Here is a 22,359-nt window from a genome sequence, read left to right on the forward strand (position 1 = left end):
ATGGAAGCGCCGAGGCCCAAAACCGACATGGAATGCCCGTGACCTTCGATCCCTCAGGCGACACTGCATCAGAAACCGAAAACAACGTGTAAAGGATATCACCGCATGGGCTCAGGAACACTTCAGAAAACCAATGTCAGTAAATACAGTTCGGCGCTACATCCTTAAGTGCAACTTGAAACTCTACTATGCAAAGCAAAAGCCATTTCTCAACAACACCCAGAAACGCCGCCGGCTTCTCTGGGCCCGAGCTCATCTAAGATGGACCGATGAAAAGTGGAAAAGTGTTCTGTGGTCCGACGAGTCCACATTTCAAATTGTTTTTGGAAATTGTGGACGTCGTGTCCTCCGGGCCAAAGAGGAAAAGAAACATCCGGACTGTTATGGACGCAAAGTTCAAAAGCCAGCATCTGTGATGGTATGGGGCTGTGTTAGTGCCAATGGCATGGGTAACTTACACATCTGTGAGGACACCATTAATGCTGAAAGGTAAAAACAGGTTTTGGAGAAACATGCTGCCATCCAAGCAACGTCTTTTTCATGGATGCCCCTGACAATGCCAAAGCACATTCTGCACGTGTTACAACAGCGTGGCTTGGTCGTAAAAGAGTGCGGGTACTCGACCGGCCTGCCTGCAGTCCAGACCTGTCTCCCATTGAAAATGTGTGGCGCATTATGGAGCGTAAAACACGACAACGGAGACCCCGGCCGGACTGTTGAACGGCTGAAGCTGTACATCGAGCGAGAATGGGAAAGAATTCCACCTTCAACAATGAGTGTCCTCAGTTCCCAAAGGTTTGTTGAATGTTGTTCAAAGAAAAGGTGACGTAACACAGCGGTAAACATGAGCCCGCCTCTCCCAGCTGTTTTGGAACGTGCTGCAGCCATCAAATTCTACGCTCGTGATTATTTGCTCAAAACAATCAAGTTGATCAGTTTGAACATGAAATATCTTGTCTTTGTAGCGTATTTTGCACAGCATTGTTTTCTGTTTTTATTTATGTTTAACACAACATCCCAAGTTCATTTCTGGACTTCGGATTTAACGGACCAAAAATAATGTCCAGTTGGAACTCATAATAATAAAATAAGGTCTCAGTTGGAACAATGACAGATGGCAGATGGTACATAATTGACCGATTTGTTTGATGGTGTGCTGTGAGAGTTTTTTGTTGTAACGTCAAATATGTGCGTTGGTTCAATCGAAGTGAATATGGGGAACATTGGCGGTACGGTTAATCAAGGTTTTCTGCTTACAGTAATATTCTAAAGCCCCACTGGAACTAAGTCAGTGTCGTGCGTATCGCGAGGAGGCGGCGGCGGCGGCATCAACTCTCGGTGGCCGTGAGATGTTTGTCACGTCTCCATTTCTCGCCTTTGACTCGATTCCCTCCCTCGAGGGCAACACCGGTTTCACATCCAGCCGCTTTTGTCTCCTTTTCTTTTTCTCTTTTTTTCCAAGCTCGGTCGCAACTTCAAACGGCGCCGGAGCCGGGGTCACGCCGAGGCGCCCGCAGCGTCAGCGGCTGCGCTCTCTCAGGTGTGCGTCTCCCAGCGTGTCCTTGACGACACCCTTTTCTCTCGTCTTTTGAATTAGCCGCGGCGAAAATGATAAAGGCCCGCCCGCCTCACATTTAAGCAGTTATTGACCCGCCCGGGAACGCTTTTAATTTACACCCGGTCGGAATGAATCCTTGGCGGATCTGAAATCTCCATGAACCGAAGATAGGAGAAGGACGCAAAAGAGGAGGAGGAGGTACCCAGCGCTTCTCTTTGAATTCTCTCCTCGGGTGGAGCGCAACCAGATACGAGGCGTCTGCGGGCTTCGAGGCACTTGGCCGAGGGCCGGCGGCGCTCCCCCTCCCGACCCGGCTCAGGTTACCCTCCGCCTTCGCTCGCTTTCCTTGAGTTATGGCCGCCGGCGTGTTCTGAGGTCTTCGCGTGGATTGCGAGTCCCCGTCCGGTCCGCCCTGACTCAAGGGAGCGCTGGCGACAAAGTGCGGCGGCGGATGTCTTTCGCCCGCCTTTGCTCAGAATGACTCATCTGATCCGGGAGCGCTGATGCCGCCCGGGTCATACGAGCCGACCCCCGGGGGCCGGGCGGCTAATTGCAGGCTTCCGTCGCCTCTTTCACCACCGACGGACGAGATCGGCGTGAGAGAAGAAGCCTCAGTCGGACAAAGAATAGTGACATCAGTCGTGATTATGAAGGCTGCCAACGCTAACAAAGCCACACACCCCCAAACATTGACTGGCCAATCACAGCACAGCAAGTAACAGAGGTCAGGTCTGACACTTTCCCGGCAGTGTTACGTCGAACTCGGGAATTTTGAAAAGAACACTTTTTAAACACAATGTAAACGTATTTGAAAACACACAAATTAAATGCAAGCCTTAAATGGACAGAAAGTCGTGCGTGTGTGTGTGTGTGTGTGTGTGTGAGGCCCGGCGGGTTGGCGCCTGATGATGTGAGTGTCTGGGCGTGAGCTGCGGCCGACAGCAGCGCCTTCATGCGTGCGCTAATTTTGTCGGTGTTTTACCGTTCTCCTGGTGTCCAATCAACGGGAGAAAAAGTGGCTCTCCTTTCCCACACGCGAGGGCATTTCAGGGAGTGTATTTGAAAACTCGTTCGCTATTTTGCTGAAAAGAAAATTGGTTATTTCGCGAGGATGCAAGCAATGAACTGGGATTTAGCGGGGAAACTTGCTTGCATCGAAATGCTCCAAGAATCCAAAAGTACAGCGCACTTGACATGTAATACCGTATTTCTTGACCCCCTCCATACGTGGCTCCACTGCTGGGCCAATGGCAAGGGTGGATTCCATTACCGTGGCAACCGAGGGTGGAGCTAAGGGACGTGTATGCGGCGCTGTATTCCCGGTCCTTGTCGGGAACTGCGGGAAACATTTGTTTGAGGTTATTGCACCAAAGAAAGGCCCGACCCGGTTATTGGATACAAAAGCCTGCACGGTGATATTGAGTTGTTGTCTCCAGTAAAAACATGACAACCAAATTGTTTGTGCTTGAATTGCTTGCGTCGGTCTATTTTTGTGACTTTGATGAAGATCCGCTCATATTTGATGCAGAAAGTCAGGTAATTGCAAAGCGTTCCTAGCGTTTCTTTCCGCTGTAGCGTTCGGTCAATTGTGGGAAATAAATCAGCCGACGGGATATTAATGACATGCACGACCAGTCGCGGTCAGGCGTGTAACAATGCCGCCTGATTTAAACGCCTTCGTCCAGACTGTGTTAATGATGCCACCCGGGGCCCGACAAGCCAGCCTCAAACAATAACGCGCTCCGTGTCCGGCAATTTCCTTGCGTGCGGTTGAGCAATGCGCCGATCCACGTGGCGGGGGGGGGGGGGGGGTCGGCGGGACTTTCGACACACATTGACCGCGAGAAATTACACTGGTTTTGTTTTTCTCCGCCGATTGAAATTTCTACCTGAAAGTTTTGTTTTGGAAAGATAACTCTCTCTCTCTCACACACACACACACACATCTCACTACGATTGGCTAATTGTTCATCATGAGTCAGCGAGGTATTTCCCAATGGAACGTGAGACTCGCTCCCGAAATGTTCTGCACTCCTGTGTTCACGAGCGGAACCGTAACCCCTATATTTGTGTGTGTATACGGTATATATCCCTAAATATGCTCTTCACACAAATGTGTACGAATGCATAAGTGGATGTGCACAAATGTGAACAAACATTTCAGTACGTGTATAGCCGTACATACTATAACTATGTAAAATGTGTGTGTGTGTGTATAAATACAAATATACGCAGTATGTCTGCCAAATGTGAAAACCATGTGAATCTCGATACTGGTTTTCATTTCAAAGCAGTATCCACTATTGCACAGCAAGCTTCGTCCGTGTAGCAATACGTAACCGTGGACAATTCGCAAGGGTTGCAGCTGATGAAATCCACGTTCAATCCACGTTATGGATTGCATGCGCAATCTCATGAGATCCTATCCGGGCGCTGTGTGTTGTCAGTTGGGATTGACGGATTATTTATTGCAACAGAAACGGCATCATAGTGAGGCGGCTCGCTAATATTCAGGTTAACTAACATGAGAAGGGACCGTCTGAGGAAGCAAAAAAAAAAGAAATACAATATGATATTTTCTTTTTTGGGGGGGGGTAAAAAGCTGGCATTTTATGACCAAAGTTTAACTCATGGGGGGGAAAAGCAGAAATGTTACGTTCAATGATGTTATTTGTCATTTTTCTACTTGGTATCTTGGCACAACCACAATCATAAACATGCTGTTACATCAAACAGGAAATCTCTGTGTTATCTCCTGATTAGGAGGAAAATTGCAAAAATCCCCCCAAAACAAATGTTGCCATTGTTGACATTTTTGCTGGTGATAATCACAACATAGCAATTCATAACATTCAGCATTATTGCTTCCCGCACGACGAAGCGTTCCATTGCTGTATTTGGAACGTTCGCGGCTTTTGCGGCTCTCTCTCTCTCGGGCTTCGCGCGGATCGCCCGAGCGCGACGTCCCGTGACCCCCGCGAGTCCGACGATAGACTCGTATCGCACCTGACAGAGAAACCCAAGATACGGCCTAATTAGCCGACGGGACGCCAACCACGCGGGGGAGGCTGACAATCCCAACTTTATTAACACGGCTTCAACCCAGCTAATTTATTGATGGGACTTTGGAAACGGAACGATATGCCAAGTTCCCAGCGAGCGACTGGGCCGGCTCGTTGTACGTAGCCAAACTTGACACCTTCCCCGCCCGGTCCAGGTATTCCAGTAATCCAGGCCAAGTCTCGTCTATCCCAGGGCAGAGGCGGGAGACGAGGGGGGTGCGGGTAAAGGCGGAGGATCGTATTCGGGCTCCTGGGGACAGGCGGCTCGGCGCGGCACCGCGCTGCCCGCCCGACATCAACGCTCTCGGGTTCCCGAGCTCAGATGCGCCTGATAAACACTCCGCGGGGACCATCCGGAGGCCGCGGGGGCTCCGCATATTTGATTTCAATTCGAGCGGCGGCCATTTTGCATCGGTGGGCAAGTCACGCAGTGCCCCTCGGCACAATTGTGCCCGACCCGCTTTGATTTTACAACTTGTGACGGAGAAAGCGTTGAAGTGAGGGAAGGGAAGTGTGTCCGTCCCTATCCCGCACAAACGAGGCCGACTGTGTAACGCGTTGGTCGCAAAGGGGAGTTTGTGCGCAGATGAATTTCCACCTATTGCGCTGCTGAACCACAACATTTTCTGTATCGCAGCACTCCTGGCTCGAAGACCCTTCAAAAGGGTTTTGGGGAAATATTCAAATCTTGTCGTCTGCTCAGGGGGTCGGCCGTTTTTTTCATTTGTATTTTTTTTTATCTGTGACAGTCTACTAATATTAGCGATTTCTTTAGCACCTTCAATTCGCCAGTGAACACGACCGTGGGGAGGTGTTGCGTGTTGACAACGCAAGTCGACATCAACTGAAGGTACAAACCCAACTTGAACGATACGCTTACCATAAGATTTGTTTTCATTTCCTGGAAAGTAGCGTTTTGGACAATACCAAGATTCTGCCCGACGACTACGATATATTCTTAAATACGAATGCGACTGTGGCTGACATATATATATATATATATATATATATATATATATGGTTGTATATGTTACACTGCCCCCTGGTGGCCAAGGCACGCACCAAAAGGAGTAGCACAATCTAGAGTACTAAGTGACTCACAAGCAGCTTTACTCTTTACATATTCTTTAGCTTACTTTGTTGTTAATAATTACAATATGGTAGAGCGCTGCTTTTCTGATTGTAACAGAACACATCACAGAATTTTGAGTTGCCGTTTTTTTTTGTGGGGCTGTTATCGATGAAGGGCATTTCCATTCATTTCAATAAGGAAAGAGGATTCCTTAGAGAATGATGAGTTTGGAGATGGGAATATTACGCCCAACGGCGCCGATAATGCAATTCTGTCTATATATGTATTGCATCGTTTATATTTCAGTTCCAACCAAGCCATTTTCTGTGTTCCAGGCGTGTGCACTTTCTGTCGGGGGAACGAGTGCAAAGCACTCCCGCGGCAGGATATGGCGTGTTCCTAACGACGCGTCTTCGTGGCGTTAACTGCGGCGCACATCCGTCTCTTTGGCATTAGCGAGACGGATAGATTTTTCACGCCGCCATTAGGGCCCGAACGGTGAGTGGGGTGAGAGTCGGTTTTATGCTAATGCGCCCTCTCGCACCTGCGGCTCGCAATTACCCGCCGAGGAGCTGGCACCGAGGCTTCACCGGCAATAATATGAATAATGGCAAAATTGCAGCAGTCTATTGAAGAAAATTGAGGAGAGGAAGATGGAGAGCCGTAAGAAATGTCGAGAGGGGGGGGGGGGTTGCGAGGCGAAAAGTGAAAGGGAGAACAATGAAAAGGTCTCGCTTAATTAGCCTTGAAATATCTGTCGTCCTCTCACCGGGCCGCCGACTTTCCCACTTGAGCTTGACTTCACGTCACTTTTGCCGTTCAACAGTTCTGACGGCGCCTTTTAAGCCACCCTGATTTGTATAACCGCCTCTTGCTCACCCCGAATCACCTCGCGCGTGACCGCAATCATGGCGGACAATTTTGTGCGCTTCCCGGAGGTTGTCACACTCTGTGCAAAAGTAGAAGTACGGATATTTGTGTCAAAAAGACATAAATACTCTGGTAAAAGTACTGATTCTACTGTTTTCCTTAAAGTTTGCGGTTAAAACACTTTTTTGATATAATTACAGAAACATCTGTGCTAATGCTCCTCAGCCCGTCTATGGCGCTTCGCCTTTTATGTTAGCATTAAGCTAGCGGACATTTGTTAAATGAAATGTTCGGGTTTGGTTGAAGGTGTCGGTGTTTACTTGTCTTTTATTTCGGTGTCGGTTTGTCAGTAAACCTCACGTGGGAGTGACAAGCAGCTTGAAGCAAGCACGCATCGCCTCTTATTTGGAGAACTGTGCAAACGAGATTGCGAGAAGAAATGAAACCATGCGGTGGAAATATTTAGTAGGTTTAAGCGTGGATTTTCACCTATTGCAGGTGGGTCCCTGTGATGAACGTGTGTTCGCGTGTGCGCAGCGGGAGGACCCGGGGGGAGTTCGGGGGGGCTCTTCGGGGCTGCCGGCCTCGATAACAAGCGCCGTAAAATCAATCGCCTCCTTTGACAGCCTTACGAGCGGCCCCGCCTCTTTATTTCCTGTCACTCTCTCTCCGAGGCACCGAGCGGAACCTCGAAGGTCGAACGCGATCCGTTCCGAGATGCCGCTCAACCTCCAATTTGTCTGACGTTTGAAAATGGATTGAATCCGCAGCGATTGGCTGGAGAGCAGTCAAGGGTGTACCACGCGTCTCGTCCAAAGTCAGCTGACACCAAGTCCAGCTTTTAAAGATGGATGCATGCATATACGCTTGGAGGAAGTACGTTGCTTGCCCGACCCCTCGGACAAGCAGCATTTTTTCCGAGGGGTCGGGTCAACAACTAATACCGCACAAACGCTTTTGTTTTCCTATTTTTTGGGGGGGAATTCAAAATAACGTGAACATTCACAGGACGGGGAGGAAAAAGTCGGTCGACGCTCGGATTTCGTCACTGGTTGACCCTTGACCCTTTGGCAGCCATAACCTCAACCGAGCATTTGCGCTAGTCGCCACAACGAGCACGATGAATCTCGTACCCTGAACAAATAGGAATTTGTCAATTTGAGCAGATAAGCAACGTTAAGCACCATAAAAAAGAAAGAAAGAACATTCCGTCAACCAGCGGCGAGGCATATTTGACGCTGCAATCTGCGAAAGTGAAAGTGAGTCCATGCACGTTGCCTCCCGTCCTGTGCGCCATCTCACCTTCTTCTCCTCGCCTCCCTCCACGCCTCCCGTGCTCGCTTGAACCGACGTTCTCGGGTGACGCCGATTCAAATTGTTGCGATATTGCCTTCAAATTGAGAGGTTGCGCTGTCGAACGTAAGTGGGGAGCACCTGGCAAAGTGCTTGCAGGATTAGGAACTTGTATGAGTTGGTTACACATGTTCGGGTCAGCTCTGTGACAACACTGTTGTCTAAACACCTCTTCTTAGGCGTGCATCTTTTCGCCTTCCTTTCCCTGTGTGTGTGTGTGTGTGTACAAGGGGTGACTTGATGAGGAGGAGGATGTATGGGGGGGGGGCAGTAAATCTGCAGAGAGGACTTGGCAGCGGCTCCTCTTTTTCCTCCTCTCGCTTCATTGCTTCGGTCCTCCCCAAATCCTATTTCACGGTGCCAAGTACGCGCTCCCTGGGATCTCCTCGGCTCCCATCTCCAGACGCAGGTTTTAAGCCTCTCCTGGCACCCGCAGAGGTGGAGGCATGTGACGCACGTCCCCACACCCCCGAATCTCTAAACCTGGCATCCACGCACTCACCCACATTACTGGCCCAAAAGTCCCTGAAGATGTCACCGCCACGCTCGGTGACGTTTGACATGAGGTCACGCCCCGGAGCCTGTTTGCACGAATGCAAGCTCCTCACTTGCACGCGCGCGCACGCACACGCACACGCACACTCTGGTGCGGGCCTGTTACATCAGTCGAGCAAGCTCCCAATCATCATCAGTCTCGTGTCGCTGTTGTCGTTTTGATGAATAATCATAGGACGCGCCTCATTTAGTTGCATCAACGCTCCTCCAATTACACACGATCAAAGCAATTCATTAAGCGCCAAATTACCTGAAGACACTCCACCAGTCGCACGCTGGCGCCCACTGGGCTGCGTTTCGCCGTCGCGGCCACAAGATGGCGCTGTTAGACTGATCGATTCTTGCCAATCGTTCTCTTTATCATACGTCACCGTCACATGTAGAATGTTATGAATATGGATTATTCGTCTTTGGTAAAGTTGTACAGTGCTTCTTCCTACACTGGAAAAAAAAGCTGCTAATACTGATTATAATGATGATGTCATTTTCAACACTTACTACTGTACTCAGTGTTTCAGTATGGGATGAAATGTATACATTTTGATTTGTTTGTTCTTGGAATCAACTTTCAGTCAATCAATTCATTTAAATGTAATGCTAATTTGACAGTTTAAACAAAATAATAATAATAATAATAATAATAATATGAATACAACTATATACATGAAACACATGAAAACTAATAGAAGAAGTAACTTATCCTTCCATCCATTTTCTGTAGCACTGTAGCACAAGAAAAACCACGCAAGCACAGGAAGGAGAGCGAACCCCTCGAATGTGACGCAGACCTGCGAACCACTATTCGCCATCCTGCCATTTGATTGGCCAAGTAGGTTCAAAACACACAAGGAATTTGTCTCTGGTAGTTTGAGCCACTCGAGCACCACAGCGAAGTACAGCGTGACTCTATGGCAGAGCTCACAGTCATACATTCTTTATCCTCTGCATAGAACAGCTAATAATAGTGCCGTCCCGATGAGCTGGGAAAAGAGTCGAAGCCTCTCAGTGAACATATAGCTGCCTGTCTTATACTGCCCCCGCGTGGCCAAGTCGGGTCACACCAGAAGGAGCAGCACCATGGCCGAATATTCGGTTGATTCAGTGTTGATTCGATTTGTTTCGATTCTATGGTCCGTACTGTGTTTTTGTTTATGAAATACAGCATTATCATTAATATACAGGATGTTTTTTTGTTCAGTTACGAGCTTGGTCACGGAACAGATGAAACTCTTATCTCAAGGCGCCACTGTATTGTTATATTCTCTATTTTTGAAGTTGCTCGCAGCATACATAAGGAGCCTATTCGCTTCGCCCGATAGTGCTGACAGTGCAGTGCGGAGTCAGCAAAATGCAGTGCAAAGGAGCCCGAAATATCTTCAGCGCTTGACGCAAACCACTCCGCATCCCCTCTCGCACTGTTTAGCCTCAGTCACCTTTTACATCAGTTAGCTTGCAGATGTGATATGCAGCACGAGTTCCATCTTGAGCAACACTGAGGCTGTAATGCAGTACTCTAGACAAGATATAAGGCGTTATAGTACATAATATTGGATTGCAATCATATTTGAATGAAGTATCATTAACAATTTGTGTTAAAAAAAAAAAAAAAAGGAAATATATTGAATTTTGAAAAATGCATTTGTAGAAATAAAGACCTCCATCCCTAATTACTAATACTCTCTGCAGTTGAGTAAATAAATAAACTTCCTGTGGAAATGCCGTAGCCGTAATACAGCACAACAAAGAATAACACTGTCTTTATATTCCATATCTTTTCATTGTAATATACGGTATTTGAATCATTATTTGTGAAAGAACTCATTTCAGATACATGTTTTCAATGCTTTTGCAAAAATAAGAACCTCCGTCCACAATCAACGCTATATCTCAAATCATCCTTCCCCAGTGCATTGAATGCAAATGCTAAGACGTGTAGGCTCACATATTCTGTTCGCAAGGGTGTGCCGCAGGCCTCTGTGTTAGGTCCACTTTTATTTCCCATTTTGGTCAAAATGTGTCGAAGGCAACGCTCCTAATAAATGCCTTACATCGTAGCTGTCAGTTGCGCAAAGAAGTACTGCACTCAATGCAGTATTGGCTATTGTGTGTGCGTGGCGAATATGCATCACTTGCCATTACTACAAAAGATGACAGGAAGCACTTCATTCTCACACCCCCATCTGTGCGTGCAGGACCAGTAGTCGTCATTATATACTGTGCCCGAAGGCCCGCATGAAGCGAAACAACGGCATTATCGTACAGTACGTTAATGCGCTACGCATTATTGATCACGCTGATTGAAAGATGTTCAGTCTGGAAATGAAATGACTGGTGCAGACATCCCGCCCGGCCGCCTGACTCACCTCGGAGCCGCCGACGGAGGTGGGCCCGGTTTCCCAAGGTTCTGTATGTCCAACATGTCGCATGACTCGGTGACACAACATACTGTGGATTACTTTCACATGGAGTTGCAAACATTGCTTTATTCCATTTTTTCCAAGTTCACCTGCACGGTGTGATTTAACGACCTCCGTCATACAAATAAAGATGAGACGTGACCACCATGCGTGACAACATGGGATGGAGGCAAATAAACAATGCACACAACACAATATATATATATATATAGGTAGGTATTTTATAAGGTATTTATTTTAACAATGTTTACTATTGTGGGTGTAGTTTGCAACTGTACGGCATCGTACTAAATTTAGGGTCTTGTTAATAGAATTCTTTTTATCCTCAAATATACATACCGGTTGGTGCATTGTATCATAATCTAAAACAATATCCCCCCCCCCCCCCCACAAAAAAGAGCACATGTATCCAAATAACTAACTAAGTTGTATGAATGAAACATACAAGAGACCATGTCAAGCAAAAAAGAAATAAAAAATGTTATGCTCAAATATTGCAGTGCAGTACTTTACTGATTACTTGATTTCAAAAGTAACTCAATTAGAAAAAGGTCACTTTTTAGTTACTTTCAGCAGCTGTCAGGTGGCAGGAATATCACCCCCCCCCAAAAAAAAAACAAAGCATGAGCTTTGCTTGGTAATGGACGCCACACAAGTTATGTGCATGTATTGCAATATTTGACTGTACCTCTACCAAATCATTTGCTTTCCAGATTTCTACAGTAAATATGAGTTGCAAAGCCATTGTTTCAAAATAACGATAAATAAAGAAGCACACAATTGAACATTGGCCAATGTAATACTGCAATCAAATCTAAATCGTTGTGTATTGTGTAAATATTGTGCGGCATATGTACACCGTCCTTTTTCAAATCGCCATTTAGGTCTGTTTATGCTGTATTTTATATTTTGTGTATTTAGTTTATATGTACAGCAGTATTATTTGATGTATATATCTAAAATAATGCAGTTCATGTAAAGCATGTAAAAAAAAAGAAGCTTTTTTTGTTTTGTTTTTTTGTTTTGTTTGCCAATGTTTAGGTTTTGACTTCATCCGCGCGCATGTAACCGGCGAGCCCCAGTGCGCATGCGCGTCGTCGTCATCTGACGGTTGAAGCGTCGGGGCGGACTCCGTCGCCACCGAGAGGCCCACGGTCGTCGCACTCCGAACGAGAGACGAGGAGCGCACCGGAGCGCCGCTTTTGCACGAGGTGCCATATTTGCCCCCCGACATGTAGCAGCCCGGCAGCGTGGGAGAGGGAGAGGAAGAGGAAGAGGAAGAGGAAGAGGGAGAGGAAGAGGGGGGGGCGATGCCGTGAAAAAACCGCGACAGCCCACTGAGGAAGACGAGGATGGACCCGTGCGGGGCGATCCGAGGAAGGTAGCGGCTCGTCGTCGCTTTGGTGTGGACGATGGATTTCAGCCGCCTCAGGAACATCATCAGCAGATACGTAAGAGACCCCGCCCCGCAACGCGCACACGCCAACACGCAACAACCTACGGCTCGTGGGCCACGGACAGCCCACGGGAGCTTCTGATCGGGCCCGCCGAACAAGCCAGATGACTGTTGTTATTCTCGTGGCAAACATGTTCTGATCGGCAAAAATGATTTGCCTTCCTTTCTGACTTGAATTTGATTTGCTTGAGTACAAATGCCTTTGTTCACCTTTCATAAACGGTGAATCGCAAGATTGCACAGGGAACTGGACAATGAATCCCCGCGTATTTGCAAATTTCACATATTCACGGCTTTTCTGAGGGGGGAAAAAAAAAAAAATCACCAAAATTGTGAGAAAACGGATGTATGGATATTATTTCAAAGGAACGAGCCACGCCCACCCTTGCCTGAACGCGTCATCGTGTGCTTTAGCTTCATTAGCCGCAGGCTGCTAAACGCAAAGCCCGAATGTTTGCCCCCACGTAACTTTGTCTCCGTGGGGAACATGCTAGCGCGCTGAATGGAAATCAACTTGGCTGGCCCGCTTTGGAGGTCGCTAACGAGGGGAAGCCCACGGCATGCGCGGAAAACAAAAGTCCGCGTTAGCCACGTCTCGATGAGGCAAACGTACACAGGAGGTTATTAAAGCTAGCAAAGACTCTTTTGTTGTTTTTACAATTTCTGCTTCTCTTTTTACACTTTTTGTGACAGTTCATTTTAAAACAGAAAATAGATTTCATTTCACGAATACGTGTTTAGCAGTGGTCGTTTTTAACAATGTTAACATAAAACGTTGCCTGCGCACTTAATAAAGCCAGAAATAACGTATTAAATAATAACAATAATCCTAAAGTTAGCAAAGCAAGTTAGACACCTCGCAGATAAGTTTTGTTGTTTTTTTGCGTTTCACTAACTGACAGTGAAGAACCGTAGAAAATTCATGCGACTTCTTAAGGCACACCTTTATCCTTTGTCATTACAGTGAAGGCTGTTTTGTTTCTTTGTTTCACTGATAATGGTGAACTTCTTTTTACACTGGTGTGACATTTTTTTGTGTTGTTTGTTTGTGTGTTTGTGTGTCTGTGTTTCAATTGGATTTCGGGTCGCCGAAGTATCTGACCGGGACTCGGTATCGGCAGACACTCGGAAACGAGCGACTCGGACTTTGGTGCCAAACAAATGCGGTCGGGACGTCTCGGGCAGTGACAATAGAGACGTGTATACCTTAAGTACTTAAGACATGGCCTGTACAGTTCACAATGGTTTTTATGATGGCCGCCTTTTGACTGTGAAATGGATCGATAATTCATTTTCCCTAATTTCCTACGAGAAAAATGCTTTGAAGTCAACAAGAGCAAAACAACACTATGACGTGAACAGAAGGGCAGCAAAGGTTCCTTGTTAGTGTTGATCAAGGGTGCGGCCGCTTGCCTGGCGTTTGACTGTGACGCTTGTCAGACCCCACGACCTTTGAACCTGACCTTAAAAGTGTCTCAGGTGCTCTGAGGATCACTGTTCGCTTTATTTATTGTTTGGACTCCAGCACGCCCGCAATTTGCTCGTCCTCCAGCAGCGGTAGTGTCACAACCGCAGGCGCAGCGCTGCGGCGAGATGGGGAGAGCGGTTATTGGTTTGGGGTCATCGAACGCACCTCCCCCCCCCCACCTCACCTCATCGGTCGCATCCCGGCTGCGACACTACGCAGTAGACGGCCAATGAATCCCGCATTCGATGATGCAGATATTGACGGCGAGGAGGGAGCGAGAGGGATGATACTGTTTATCGTGTTTGGCCCACTAACGTTAACCGTTAACACAGCATTATTGCTAGCAGGCGCTTCTTTAACGAGGCAGCGCGGAAGAACCAACGCTGCAGTACAGAGCGGGCACGTCGTAAGTCCTGCTGTGTGTAAATTTGCTAGCTGGAGAACAAGATGCCAAAATTGTGATTCGCAGCTAGTCGAGTTCAACGTCGACGCGGTAGTAAAGACGACTGAGTGACGCACGGGTTCGATGTCGGCTTTACAGTTGCCACATCTGCCGTGCGGGCAAGCATAATGTAGCTCGTGGTCAAGATGTCTACCGTGCAGCACATGGCGGCATCGGTCGTAAGCCTCTTTTACATCGAGCTCCCGCAAAATGGCGCCGCCAGAGCCGCGATAGAAGATCCCACATTTATCTTCCACACATAACCCAGCGCAACGACGCCGCTTGCCACAATCAGATAATTCGATTGTAAAATATTTGTCTCAAACGTCACACCTTTTGTCCAAATGTGTTTATTTGTATTCTTTTTTTTCACATCATCACCTGAGGCGGAATATTGCCTCAGAATAGAAGTCAAACCCTGGCTCCAAATCCGGCTTTTACAGGTGTGAGAGGGGTTACCGTAGCAACAGAGCGGCACGAGGTGTTCAGAGGAAAAGGCTTGATTGACACATTGCGCGTCAATCAGAAAACAATTGAATTAGTCTGCGGTCAAATCCCGATACCCTCTGACGGTACAAAATCAATAAGCCAGCATCAACTATTGATGGTTGCCGACTGGTTGCATTGCTTTGTTGTTGTGATCATAGGCGATGCCCTGTAATTCTCATCCCTTGTCAAACAAAGTCACACTCATTAGGTACCATCCAGTACAAGCGAGCGTTGACAAAATGCTGACCTTTTCTTCCTAACCCTAACCCTTCTTATTGTTTTACTGCAATGTACTTCCTCGCCAGCTTGAAATTTAATTTAACCGACGCTCTTTCGTGCGCTGCGGATAAATCCGTCATCCGCCTGAAACGTGTACGTGTGCAGCGCCGAGGTCCAGTGGCAATGTTGTCTCTCGTGAGATTTAGCATTATCGTGAGCTCCTGCGCACGCTGCCGTGTTAGTGCACGTGTTATCTTTGTCTCATGCGTGCCCTTTTGTCATATGGTAATAATAGCGGTGGCGCGATGCCTCGGCGGGCCACCGCCTGTGAAGACTGCACGAGCGGGTCGTGACCTCGATTAGAGGCACGCTTATGCGTGTAGGTGGAGGACTTTGTCCAAACCTAAAGACGGCTAGAAGTTCTCGAATGTGGATAAATCATAAATGACCTTTTTAATGTGCCCGTCGTCCGGAAACGATGACGACTCCCCGACTGTAACGCCTTACCGTGTACCGTGACCTGTCGATCAAATGGGTCAAGCAAACAAACCGTAGACCTTTCTAACATGGCAGCTGATAGATAACACGGGAAATAGTCATTCAAGTTGTTCAGTGTTGCAGACTCGGCCCCGAAAGGAAACAAAGCCCCGCTTGTAGTTTGAGCTAAGGCTGCAACGATGAATTCAATAAGTGGAACAATTTCATTCCAAAAACACCGACGCCAACTCTCTTCCCCGGAAGCGTTTTTCCAAACGCGCTAACGTTACTGCAGCACGTCAAGGTACTACTTACTGCATTGCATTGGGATTTGCACTCAGCGAAAGAGCATGAAGCTCGTTTCTGTTCGCCCTATTCCAAGTAACTGTAAAAGAATTGTTTGTGGTCTGTGGTCACCATGCGCCTCAATGTTTAGTCGAGTGGGACAACAGTTAGCGTGTTAGCCAGAAGACTTTGCGTTGCGCGTTTTGTACGTGTCCTCTGTGAATTCTCTCCTCTTTTTTGCAAGGAATAAACCTGAAAGAGAGACAACAGTCATGTCGAAAAAATGTGTTTGAGCGGATCACCATCATCGTTTGCGAGCATGTTAACGCGTTGGTTCACCAAGCATCACCGTGGGTCATAAAATAGGTCCTCCGTTGATCCAGTGGGTGGCAGACAGCTGAAGAACCCGAGAAAGGTTCCCAGCTCCTCCACTCCCCTCGGCTACGCCGGAAAGATAAAAGTGACACATTGGCGTTTTGGGGAGTTCTATTTCTGTTCTTAGCCCTCACACTCATCTCGTAGACGGCTATAGTGTACGTCGCTCTCCTGGCATTTGGGAATGACTCCTCGCAGCTTCCCACCAGGTTGTTAGCGCGTCGCCTGTGTCGAATTGGGATGAAAGGAGGAAGAGGGTCACGGACGCCGCAGATTATGGCGCTGGTTTAAGGGGGAGTGATGTAGCGCTGCCAAATGCAAGAGGTGCAACGCAGTTGGAGTCGAGCAGGGGATGAAGCAACAGCATTTACATTTTGTCTTTTTTTTTTTTTTAAGTAATCCGACGTTTTGGGTTTTTTTTGTTGTTGTTTTTGAAATCTTGTGGTGCTGCAGGATGTTTGCATCATGAAACAGTTGAGAAAAAGGTTAAGGCTGTTGAGATACTTAAACATACTGTGCTCTAACGCTGGTATATATATATATATATATATTTAAATGTAGTTGAACCAAAAAAGAACAATCATTAAAAGAAACATAATGCCACACATTTTCCACACTTTATGAGTTCCAATTGATCTTAATAAAAGGTTTCTGACCCCCCGGTCAAAATACACAAAGGAGAACGAATTACAGCACCCTTAAAAGACCAACTGTTTGTGATGTTACTATATAAAACCCTCGAGATATATCTTGTCTGCGAACAAACCACTACAGGCTATTTGACCTACATTCTCGACCCCCAGAATAAAGCGAGCGCCCATAAAGATTTTCCATGGATTTTCCAAATTACACTCGGTCAATTAGTGTGCCGGATCCGCACGATATTGCCAACTGTACCTCCCACAGCGGTGTAGACCTGTACTGCAAATATTATCTGTGTAAATGTTGATCCGGCAGGGCAGCATGGTGGCTTAAAGTTTAGCACTCCTCCTGCCTCAGACTTGTGAGGCCCCGGGTTCGAATCACAGCTCGGGCCTTCCTGTTTGCGAGTTTACTCTGGGTAATCACCCACGTTCCCAAAACACGCATGTTAGGTTCATTGAAGACTCTGGGATCTGCCGGCAACCGGTCCGGGGCGTACCCCGCCTCTCGCCCCAAGTCAGCTGGGATAGGCTCGAGCTCCCCTGTGATCCGAATGAGGTTAAGCGCTACAGAAAATGGATGCATGAATAGTACCTAAGTGGCCGGTCGGTGAGTGTATGTTAACATACGAATCTTCCCCAACCTTTTGTCCGTTGAAACATGAGGAGGTCATACATTTTTTTAAAATAATAATAAATAAATAAAGCTGCTTTAATGAGGGATGCCAGCTCAATATGGCGCTGCGTCACACAACGTGGGGGAGGGACGAGACACGACCGTTTAATCGGACCGCTTCATGGTCTGTTACTTTTTATTGCATCTCTACGGGGAGCTGCACCGCGGAAACTGCTTCGGGTCGGAGGTTGCTCATATTGGCGCTGCCTGAGATCATCTGACTCAAAGTGCGAAGATGTGGTCGAGAACGTTTTTACGGTTAAGGCGACCGCGCGTTGCTGCAGTAAAAGCAGTCCGCCACCATTGTGTTGCAGCTAATCGAGACGAAGCGTTTGCGCGATGGAGCCGAGGCAGAGAGAGGAACGGAACCGCGGAGCGGACGGAGGTTGATTGGGATCAGTGAGGATTAATGATCAGATGAATGCAAAGTATAATCTGATCTCTTCTTCCACACGACCACGACCGCGGAGCGCTTTAGGCTTGTCAATATGATGGAAATGAAGCATGGAACAATGCGGATCTGAGGAGTTAAACGCTTAAATGGCCTCTTCGGGATATAGCGGGACCTTGGAGCTCCGATGTCGTCTGTCCCTGCTGGCGTGGGCGTCGCCACAACTGACTTCAGTCCTGTCCAATCGAAGCGGCTTCTTTTATTTCCTTTCAAAGAGACTACTTTTTATCTGCGGAAGAGGACACGGTGATCCGTGCGTGACTGGAGCATACGGCGTTAGCGGGCACCCCCCTTATTCAATACAGAATGAGCTGGCGAAAAACCGCTGCACGGACCCCATTGATCTATGTGCCCCTCCGACGAGCGGCTGGGGCAGACACACGTGTACCGCTCCGCTGAATCCAAATGAGCTCAATCGGCACTTTTGCGGTCACCGCCACACTTCATCTCTTGACCATCGCGGCTACGCTCCCGTCGTAGCATCGCAAAGAGAAAGTATAACCCGACTTCATGCTTACTGGGCACCCGGGCGAAGGCGTAGTTTCCTTGGGATTTTCACATGAAGGCCTCGACTCTATGATAATATTCACGTACTGTCGGTCTGGATGTGCACTCCTAATATTATGACCCTCGTGGAGCTTCAATTAGCTATTACAAACTGCTGTGCAGTATTAACATCTCTGTCAGTGTCAATCGTAAGTGGACATTGTTTGTAAAGGAAATTGTTTGCTCCAGCTCTTGCATCGGATCGCCTCCGTGTATCACAGCCTTGTTTTCCTTCTTCTCTTTCACACTCTCTTCCGTCTTTCTGGGTCATGTCGCGCCCACCACTCTCAATGTTTGGATGGGGTCTCAAGCCAGCTGACACTGTTGGCAGCTCGTCTATTTTTGTCCCCTCCGCCCACCCGGCGCCTGTTGATCGCGCTGTATAACGTCCAAGATGTGTACCTCGCACCTCCATCCTGTTACTTGGGAAACTTGTTAACATTTGAACAGCAAGTGCACGCTTTTTAGTGCTTCTGACTTCCATTTTTAGAAGTTCTGTGTTTGATGTGCGTAAATAAATGGTGTCAATTGCAACAGCAGTTAAAACAAAGAGGAATTATCGCCTCATTCTCATCATTTAGTCGAACGATAGAAAGAAAGTCAGTCTTTACATTATGTTCATACCTTTATTTTTCCCCGGCGACAAAAAGCATTTCTAATAATAACTGCGGACAAGAGTTTGTGCGCCTTGATGGAATTTTGACAATGAGAAAAATGACCCTAAAAAATTAATAAGATTTGTATTATTATTATTATTTATTAATTTTTGTTTTTGGTACACGAACTTTGGAAAAACCCGCCACAAAGATGCCCAATGCTATATTTTAGCATGAAAGATGTTTCCAAAAATAATTGATTTGAAATTTACAATTGATCTATTATTATTAAAATAATAGCTCATAAAAAAATACCTAGTGTGAAGCAAAGCAAAGCAAATGTATTTCTATAGCGCATTTCATACACAAAAACAAAGAAGGAAAACAGCTTATAGCGAGATATATTGTACATTATATTATGTAACAGTCACAAAGACAGCTGACATAAAATGTCAGCTGTATTTTGCTCTGAAAAACATTTTTTGAAACCATTATTAAAGGAAATGTATCATGTTAAAGCATGTAATGGGCAGGGAGCTATAGTTCACGTTAGCGTCCCAAATCACACACAACAAAGATGGCCAACATAAATGCCCCAAAAAATCAATCTCAATATGTCTCACCATCATGCATGCTTTTTTAAAAATGCTGTAACCAAAACAAAAAGTATGTCTTACAATTACAGGATTTTACCTTTAATTTAAAGTTGATAGTGTGCAGGGAGAATAACATTATCAGTCTTGCACTCACGATAATTATTATTTATCCGCAAAAATCCTCCCAAATCTATATATATATATATATATATATGCAGTATGTGTTGTACAAATTCCAATGCAATATGGTTTTGAGTGATAACATTCAGTAATCCGATGTCGTTGCTCTGTATCGATAGCTGATCCATTCGGCAATGCTAATGCTAATGCTAATGGTGGATTCAAATTTGCGTGTCGCCGAACCCTTATGTATTCTACGTGTTATAGTGAAAAACCATCAAATGTTGTTCATCGGTGGTAATTGACAGGAAGGCCTTTGTGACGTTAATATTTGAGAAAGATCCTTTTATTGGTTGCGAGGGCTCATGAAAACAACCAAGTGCTTGTTCCAGAACTTTCCAATGAATGATCAACAATGCACGTTTGAGCTGCGTCAGCTTCCGTTGGGGCCAAAGTGTTGGGAGCCTTGTCCAGTGTGGGCCCATCGCATCATGAAGCGCTACACTCGCCTCCCACAATGCACTCTGCTAAACCACAGCGAGCGCTTAAAGTTGACCCAATCCAGCTCTTTTGGTTTCCTCACTTATTTTTACACGCAATATAATAATAGGTCGAGCCTTGATTGGCAGTGCGGTTGAACCCATTTTCTTCTGTCGTCACCTGTGTTTCCATTCATATCGGCTTTTCTCTCTCTCCATCAGTGCGCGGGGGAGGAGAACCGGGTCGACAGTCGGACGGTCTACATCGGCCATAAAGAACCTCCTCCGGGAGCTGAGGCCTACATCCCTCAGCGTTACCCCGACAACCGCATCGTCTCCTCAAAGGTCAGAAGACCAAACCTATTATTTACAACTGCCAAGGGAACCTTTTTTCTAACAGGGGCCCTTTTTTCCCCCTTTCAATGGCCACACTAAATGACTAAACAACGGAAGGATTATTTTCGATAAGAACGAATTGTGGGTTCAATGTTGTTGGGCTTTTTTTTTACAACAATTCCTCTGAGGTAGAATTTTATGACAGACGACATCAAACGCTTTCACTGGCCATATGTGGCCCACGGGCCGTAGGTTCCCCACCCCTGCTAGATCAGTGGTCCTCAAACCTTTTACAGAAAGTACCACAAAAAATAATGCTAAAAGGTATATTTTAAATTATTGTAAGGCACACGTGTGTGTGTATGAAAATACAAAAGAACACTTAATAAGGATTCAATTAAAATGTATAGCACTTTAAAGTTAAATTAGAAATTGTACCGAAATAAAACAAACTGATCTTAAAGATTAAATACGGATGTATTAAATATTAAAGTTAAATACAGCTAAGCTGTACTTGGCGGTGATTCTTCCACGTACCGCTCCAGAGAACCCACGTACCACTAGTGGTAGTCGTACCACACTTTGAGAAGCACTGCCATACAGTAAAACCCTAACCGCTACGAGTAGCGAAGATTTGCGTGCGTGTAACTAGCGCTCACCATAAAGGTTTGCAATTGCCTATAGTTGGCAGCAAAGCACTTTTTTTCTGGTAGACAAAGCAATGGCCTGACTGAATGAAGCTCCTCCCCTCAGTTCAACGTGTGTGCTTGGCACTGAGATGCCACCAGACGGCGCCAAAGCAAGGCTTTTATATTAGACGTGGCTTTGGCCTGAGCACAAAAAAGATGTTTTTCAGTGAATGACAGAGGATAGTTTCCTCAATAAAGCTCCGAATGTCGCAAATGTAAAGGTGTTCACCGTGTTTTGTTTTGAAGCTCAAATTGAGATATCCTGTTGGATCAATACCAATTTAAAAAAAAACAAAAAATCTATGAGTGATGCTGGTTTTGTTCTTCACTTTGACACAGTACACCTTCTGGAACTTCATCCCCAAGAACCTGTTTGAACAGTTCCGAAGAATTGCCAACTTCTACTTTTTGGTCATATTTCTTGTCCAGGTGAGTTGCATCGTCATTAGCGCATTTCCATTGAGCTGTAGAGTTTCGTTCGTACTGTATAATGAATTGTAAACAAAATGCCTGCCTGATCAACACTCGTTATATGAGATGAAACTTGGAATGCTACTCACCCAACATTTGTGTATGAACTGTCGTTTAAACGACACATTTACGAAAATACAAAAATAATCATGTAAACAGTGCGTGAAATTGACATTTTCAATAACAGAAGTAGAATTATCAGCATTTCCCTATTGTGCATACGGCATAAGAACAATTAGTATATATGAAAAGATGTGCAGCTAGAAAGCACAAAAATAAGCAGGTCCTTAGCCCTCGCTGTAATTGAATACTCCGAAGTCTTCCGAGCAGTAGTAGAAAAATGCAGAATATGACACTTGCCGTGTTCATTTTGAATAGTCTGTTTACACAACAAGCGTTTTCAGGCATTCGGAATCGAGGTACTCGAAAACCTCGTACTCGTTTCGCCCCAAAACTGAAGCACGCTCATTCGAATTTGGCTCATGGCACGAAGCAAAAAACAAACCAAACGGCTGATGAGTACGTTTGGGCCCTCGCACCTGACGTATGTCGTGCCTCTTCCCCTCCAGCTCATCATCGACACCCCCACCAGCCCAGTCACCAGCGGCCTGCCCCTCTTCTTCGTTATCACGGTTACCGCCATCAAGCAGGTATTCGCCG

At 46.3% G+C, this 22,359-nt stretch overlaps 1 protein-coding gene across 15 annotated transcripts in view; it reads left to right on the top strand.

The window, feature by feature from the left end:
* The window catches only part of LOC133487172 (phospholipid-transporting ATPase IH-like), a 131,878-nt gene that overhangs the window by 85,873 nt on the left and 23,646 nt on the right, over positions 1 to 22,359 (top strand). For 5 of the 15 annotated variants that reach the window (XM_061793313.1, XM_061793316.1, XM_061793317.1 and 2 more), the window contains 5 exons: positions 9,192 to 9,299; positions 11,929 to 12,338; positions 20,426 to 20,548; positions 21,568 to 21,657; positions 22,269 to 22,349. In XM_061793313.1, the coding sequence (XP_061649297.1) occupies positions 12,300 to 12,338; positions 20,426 to 20,548; positions 21,568 to 21,657; positions 22,269 to 22,349 (333 nt within the window). In that variant the 5' untranslated portion in view covers positions 9,192 to 9,299; positions 11,929 to 12,299. Of the gene's footprint in view, positions 1 to 9,191; positions 9,300 to 11,928; positions 12,339 to 18,409; positions 18,562 to 20,425; positions 20,549 to 21,567; positions 21,658 to 22,268; positions 22,350 to 22,359 lie in introns of those variants that run through there. The other 10 variants (XM_061793307.1, XM_061793308.1, XM_061793310.1 and 7 more) reach the window with 3 other exon arrangements.

The sequence above is a fragment of the Phyllopteryx taeniolatus genome, chromosome 12 (assembly GCF_024500385.1).
Source record: "Phyllopteryx taeniolatus isolate TA_2022b chromosome 12, UOR_Ptae_1.2, whole genome shotgun sequence".
Lineage (NCBI taxonomy): Eukaryota > Metazoa > Chordata > Actinopteri > Syngnathiformes > Syngnathidae > Phyllopteryx > Phyllopteryx taeniolatus.